General features: G+C 36.8%; 1 protein-coding gene and 1 pseudogene across 1 annotated transcript; one reads left to right on the top strand and one right to left on the bottom strand.

Moving 5' to 3' along the window:
• Window positions 1-310: 310 nt before the first annotated feature.
• On the top strand, window positions 311-1,267 carry LOC124977426 (olfactory receptor 4F3/4F16/4F29-like). The gene has a single exon (XM_047540969.1). The coding sequence runs from the start codon at window positions 329-331 to the stop codon at window positions 1,265-1,267; it is 939 nt and encodes a 312-aa protein (XP_047396925.1). The 5' UTR covers window positions 311-328.
• Window positions 1,268-4,186: 2,919 nt separating this feature from the next.
• LOC124976430 (lysosomal cobalamin transport escort protein LMBD1-like) lies at window positions 4,187-5,855 on the bottom strand (annotated as a pseudogene).
• Between the last annotated feature and the right edge of the window lie 1,023 nt (window positions 5,856-6,878).

Genomic DNA, 6,878 nt, shown 5'->3' with positions numbered 1-6,878 from the left:
AAATAGTCAATACCACAGGTATTTAAATACTTGATGAACATCATGTATAGTCATGAATCTTTTGTTTTTGCCTGATTTGTTAATCTGAGAATAGAACATTACAATGAGGGGGTTGGCGACATGTTTAAATCCTGTTGCAGCCCACACATTGTGATATCTTATTGATTTGTATTATTTTTGTATGTTTGAAAAATTGGATTATGCTATACTCTTCATTCACAATGAGAATTTTGTAATGATGTTAGCACATTATTATCCCCATAATCACAATTTCCTCCTCATTTTCTTAATTCTTGTAAGTTTAGTTACAGCCCAGTTGGCTGGATCAATGGATGGAGGGAATCACTCGGTGGTGTCTGAGTTTGTATTTCTGGGACTCACCCGTTCGTGGGAGATCCAGCTCCTCCTCCTGGTGTGCTCCTCTGTGCTCTATGTGGCAAGCATGACTGGCAACATCCTCATTGTGTTTTCTGTGACCACTGATCCTCACTTACACTCCCCTATGTACTTCCTGCTGGCGGGTCTCTCTTTCATTGACTTGGGAGCCTGCTCTGTCACTTCCCCCAAGATGATTTATGACCTTTTCAGGAAGCACAAAATTATCTCCTTTGGAGGCTGTGTCACCCAGATCTTCTTCATCCATGTCATTGGTGGTGTGGAGATGGTGCTGCTCATGGCCATGGCCTTTGACAGATATGTGGCCATATGCAAGCCTCTGCACTACCTGACCATCATGAGCCCATGGAGGTGCATTTTGTTTCTGCCTGCTGCCTGGGGCCTTGGCATTATTCACTCACTGTTCCAACTGGCATTTCTTATTAATTTGCCCTTCTGTGGCCCTAATACACTGGACAGCTTTTACTGCGACCTCCCTCTGCTTCTCAGATTGGCCTGTGCAGATACCTACAAGTTGCAGTTCATGGTCACTGTCAACAGTGGGTTTATCTGTGTTGGCTCTTTCTTTATGCTTCTCATCTCCTATGTCTTCATCCTGTTCACTGTTTGGAAACACTCCTCAGGTGGTTCATCCAAGGCCCTCTCCACTCTCTCAGCTCACATCACTGTGGTCATTTTGTTCTTTGGTCCAACACTGTTTGTTTACACATGGCCACACTCTAATTCACAGATAGACAAATTTCTTGCTATTTTTGATGCAGTTCTCACTCCTTTTCTGAATCCAGTCATTTACACATTCAGGAATAAAGACATGAAAGCAGCAATGAAGAGAATATGTAGACAGCTTGTGATTTATAGAAAGATCTCATAAAAGATAAGATAAAACTGTCTCATTAACCATGATGCAACTTTGCATTTCTTTCCTTGATATTTTAGATTCTGGGAAGTTGAGACATAAAATGTTGATTGGAATGTTATTAGTAACCTAATTATTATCTGATGAATATATCTATTTCTTTTGAAGAATGTATCATAAATATAGTGTATCCATTCATCTACTTTGTTCCTTTTAATTTCTTTTGGCAATGTTTCCAAGTATTTGGTTCACAGATCTTTTATATTAAAAATTATTTCATATTTTTGATGTACTTTTAAATAATATTGACTTTCATTTCAATTTATGATTGTTAGTTTTGAGTATATAGAAGTGTAATAGATTTTTGTTTAACTTTATATCCTGCAAACTTACAAAATTTCACTGTTAGTCTCTTTATCGATCATATAGGATTTTATTTACAGATGGTAATGTCAGTAAATTAATATATTTTCAAATTCTAATATAGATTTATTTTACTCACTGTTGGTTTATTGCACTTGTTAGATCATACAGTACAATGAGGAATAGAAGTAGTTAGAAAACTATTCAGTCTTTCATCATTAAGTCTGATTGTAATTATAGTTTTTTCCATTGGTTCTCTAACAGGCTGAAAAACTTTTTAATTTACTTTTTTTGAAAGATTTTTAAAACAGGAACAAATGCTGAATTTTGTAATATGCTTTCTTTGTTTTGAATATCAGGCTAATACTGAACTTTTATAATGAGTCTGGAAGTATTTGCTTTTCTTAAATATTCTGCCAGAGTGCTGGAGAATGGATGTGACTTATTCCTTAAATGGGAAAGCACTTAAATATTTTTTCCAAGTTACCCTTAAGCAAATCTGGACAAAGGTGATATATAAACTTTGATATGTGTAGCCTGCCCCCTGGTGGTGATTCCTGGGTGCTTCCTTATTTTAACAAGCAGGTGTAAAATTTGAGAGTAATGTCAATGCCTCCATGAGTAAGAGGTGTGTAAGAATGCTTTTTGAAAGACAGAAGATAAAGTGTATGGGGGAATCTAATCTATGGAATAAGATGTTGGTGGGATGATGTCAATAACAATGAGTGCAAGAATATTAATAACCTACTGACATATAATCTTCCTTAAATGTGGATGCTTTTAGTGGTGAGGATGGGAACCATAGCTACTAGCATTATTTATTTTGCTGGATACTCAGTTATGTTAGATGTCTTTTTTTTCCTTCACGGTGCTGGTGATCAAACTCAGGGTTTCACACAAGCAGAGATGTTAGATGTCTTGCAATGTAAGGAACAGTTCAATAAACAATTTTCCCTGAGGTAAATGCCAATATTACTAGGAGATCACACCATCTATAAAAGAGTTCCATTTTTTCTTTGTCTGTTAGTTGGTCAGAGGATTCTCCCATGAGGTTCTAGGCGTAGTAGTGAGTGAAGGTAATGCAGTGGGACCATGAACATGCAGATCAATTGTTAATGAAACTTATGTCTTCAGGATCTCTTCCAGTCCAATCTTGTATGTACCACTTCAATATGATTATGGAACGCTACGGTACACACTCAACTTTATAACTTAGCAAGTCACAATACCAAATTAATGTTGGGAAGCTCAGGATGCATGGTATGTTGCTGGCCCTTATTTAAGTGTCCAGTCTATTAGGGTCCAGCATTAAGCCAATAGTTCTTAAAAGTAGATTTGGTATCTGCCAAAGAAGGCAGGTTAGCTAAGACTGAAAAAAAATGTCTGGGGTCATGATTCAGTCTTAGGACCCCTCTAACATATTCCTAGAGCAGCCTCCATGCCACAGATGCTTTTTGGTGTCTCCTGAGCCACGTGGAACAAATGTCAGGGCAACTTTCAAGGCAGTCGGAAGCAGGGAAGAGCCTTCTTTGATCTGGGCTTTATTCAAAACTGGAAATATTTTGAGTCACTTGGTAACTAGGTTGGAATACTATGCCAAAATGAAATGCTTTTTGCTTCCAAAATATTAAGTGGCCCAGAAAATTTTGCCTCTTTTGGTTGATGTGATGCTATAAAGTACAGCAACTTGTCCTTCACTCTGTAGATCTCTTGACTTGTCCAAGACCACTACTCTTCTAGAAATTTCACTGAGGTGACAGGCCCTTGAATATTTTTGAGGTTCATTTTTCACTCTTTGATATGTGTGTGTGTGTCTTAGCCAGATATTTAGAATGTTTACTACATATTGCTTGGCAGACCAATTGATATATCAGCAATACAACAAGTGATTGAGGGGTTCTTTGGAATGGAGTAGTAACTAAGTTCACTGCAGATTAGATTATGACATAAGACTTGGAACCTAAGATAGGACAGCAAAGTGTTATTTTTGGTTCTGGCTGCTGAAAATAAGTGTTTATAGTGATCTTTACTAGCAGGAATAGGGGAAAAAACATTTGTCAGGTTAATAGTAACAAACTAGGCATCAAGGAGATTAAATACATCTGGGACCAAAGCTGCAATCAAGTCAGCACTTGTTCAGCTGTCTTTCTATGAGATTCATTTGTCTTCTTCACATGCCACTAGGTGATGTGAATAAGGACATAGTAGAAATTACCCGCTATACATCTTTTTTTTTTTTTTTTTTACAACCACAAGTGATTTGTTATTATTTTAAAAAAGAAACAAAAGGGAATATAAATTCTGGAAGATTTTTAAATCAATTTAACACTATTATACATTTAAAGAAAAAATTTTCCCACAAACATTCCCTCACAAAGCTATTAGTTTCATATTTACATAGTATTATTTTAGCACTTTTAAATGTTAATCTGAGATTCAATAATGTAACTTCAGAAACATAAAAAATATAGTTTCCTTTAATGGCTATGCTTCCATTTTTGATGGAAGCTAGTTTACCCTACATGTATAACTTTAAAACTTTAAAAATGCATAACAAATATTCAGTCAACTTTATAAAACCATTAAGACAGAAGGCAGACCAGGGGCCTCATCACTTAGGTCTGAATCTTCACCTACTCTTTCCCTTTACAACTGGATACAATTAATGCAATCAAGAACACCCCGAGAGAGGCCCAATTACCAAAACAGCATCAGCACTGAGGACCCAGAACTTGTGAAGGAATGGGTGTGTCTGGGAGACAGGATACTGATCTTCAGGGGCATCCGCATCACATCTCTTTGGCTCAGAGCGTCATGGGAAGTTACATTGCTTTCTATTAAGTCATTTGGCTTCCATAGATAACACACTGGGAAGGAAGATTATAAGTCAAGTAGCTAGTATGAAGGACAGTAAGCAGAAGTATCACACCAAGAAATGAGGGTGCATGAGGCCCACTTCTATCTCTTCTGATTTTATAATTAAAAAGAACCATCTGCCAACATTTCTAATCCCTGCCATTGAAACAAAAATAAAGTACACAATAATAATTGTTATAAGAATATAATCAAGAGGGAAAACTAGTAAAGACAAAAGCATATTCAGTGGATTACTTGGGTGTGCTCCAAAAACTGTGAAACCAGAATCTCTTCCAATTGGACCAAAAGATTTATTTAAATTTGACAGGAAGAGCAAAGTTACAAACAGCAAGGCAATCAAGACGAAAAATATTTCAGGGAACACAGCACCACAAAATTTCATTCACCAGCTGTTTTCAATGAACTCTAAGTGCCTCTCTTTTCTACCTGATGGTAAGCTTTCTTCAAATTGCTTTTGAATCCCATGTTGGCAAAGGTCGACCAGCTTTACTTTTTGGTTTAATGTTCTGAATATGTTGCTCCACTTCTTCATTGCCTTCTAAGGGTTTGTGAGCAGCTGCTTCTAGTACCTTTTATTAGATTTAAAGGTAATGCTGACGTGCTGTAGGCTGTGTAAGTTATAGCTGCCAACATTACAATCTGGGTCAGAGAACTGTGGGGACTGGCGGCGCAGCTAACCCACGACTCCTTCCAAGGTTCCAATAGGAACTTCACTCTTCCCCACGCTGCAGAATTTCTGTTATTGGGAGCATTCAGTGGAACAGAACCACCAACTAAAAGAAGTACACAAATCACAGCGGATCCCAAAGTGCGTTTGAGTGCTGTTTTCATTTGAGCGCGTTTACTAGTATCATCATCATCCTCTCTCCATAGTAGAAGCAGACCAAAGGAGTACTGCAGAACACACAGAACCATACAACGGGACACAAGGGGTTTCCGAGGTCTCAGTCCGTGGACGGCAGCCCCACTCCCCATGTCCCCACCAGCATTTTTCTTTTGTCTTTATGATAATAGGCATTATACCAGTTGTGAGATGGGGTCTCATTATAGTTTTTTTTTTTTTTTCAAGAAATAATAGGAAATTATATTAGAGGATCAGTCAAAACCTGGAATGAAAGGAAGAACAAGAAAAGAACGGAGACCAGATTCTCTTCAAAGGGAAATATTTAACACATCGACAATGTATACATGCTATTAAAATTAAATTCCAGGTAGTAGACTGATTTTATTAGTTATTGCAATTTTTGTGTGTGTGTGTGTGGGGGGATTGAACCGAGGGCTTTGTGCATGCTAGGCAAGCACTCTCCCAACTAAGCTATACCCCCAGCTCACCTTCACTCCAATTCTTCACCTTTTCCTGCATCTACACAACTTGTCATGAAACTTTGTAATAGATACTGAGATCCTTCTTTTAAAATTACTGTATCAAGTCATAACAACATATAATATAAAATAAAATCTACCTATTTTTAAGTGTATCATCTGATAAGCATAATAAATGTATACAGCTGTATTATCACCACCACAATTCAAATATAGAACATTTCCATTGCCTTAAAAAGTATCCTTATGCCCCAATCTCATTTTACCATCTCCAGCCTCAGGCAATGACTATGCTGATTCATGTTACTACAGCTTTGCTTTTTCTAGAATTTCATATAAATAGACATACAGCCTATAGTCTAACACATCTGGCTTCTTTCTCACTTAGAATGCTTCTGAGACTCAACATACAGCGTGGTTCACTTCTTTTTTTAAAAAAATTGTTCTAATGAGTTATACATGACAGTAGAAAGCACTTTGTCACATCTTACATAAGTAGAGTATGACTTCTCATTCTTCTGGTAGTATATGATATAGAATCACCCTGGTCGAGTAGTCATATATGCACATAGTGTAATAATGTCCTATTCATTCCACTATCTTTCTACTCCCATATCCCCTCCCCTCCCTTCTCTTCCCTCTGCCTAATCCACAGTATTGATACTTAACTGATGATGAACATTTTTCCATATACCTGTTTCTCATTTGTATGTTTTCTCTTAAGAACCATATATTTAGGTTATTTGCCCATTTTTGATTGGATTATTTGTTTCCTTGCTATTGAGTGTGTTTCTTACATATTTTTAGGTATTAGCCTCTTATCAGATGTATTATTTGCAAATGATTTCTTTTAGACAGTGGGTTATCTCTTCACTCTGTTGTTTCCTTTGCTGTGCAAAACTTTTTAGTTTGATGAAATTTTGTTTTTGCTTTTGTTGTCTGTCCTTTTGGGTTCATATTCAGGAAAGCATCATCAAAAAATGTTGTGGTATTTCTGCTATGCTTTCATCTAGGAATTTTATAGTTTCAGGGCTTGCATTTAGGTCTTTAATCCATTTTGAGT

This window comes from Sciurus carolinensis, chromosome 2 (genome assembly GCF_902686445.1).
Source record: "Sciurus carolinensis chromosome 2, mSciCar1.2, whole genome shotgun sequence".
NCBI classification, from domain to species: Eukaryota; Metazoa; Chordata; class Mammalia; order Rodentia; family Sciuridae; genus Sciurus; species Sciurus carolinensis.
Note: the sequence above shows the minus strand (reverse complement) of the source record. Positions and strands in the feature narration are given on the sequence as shown.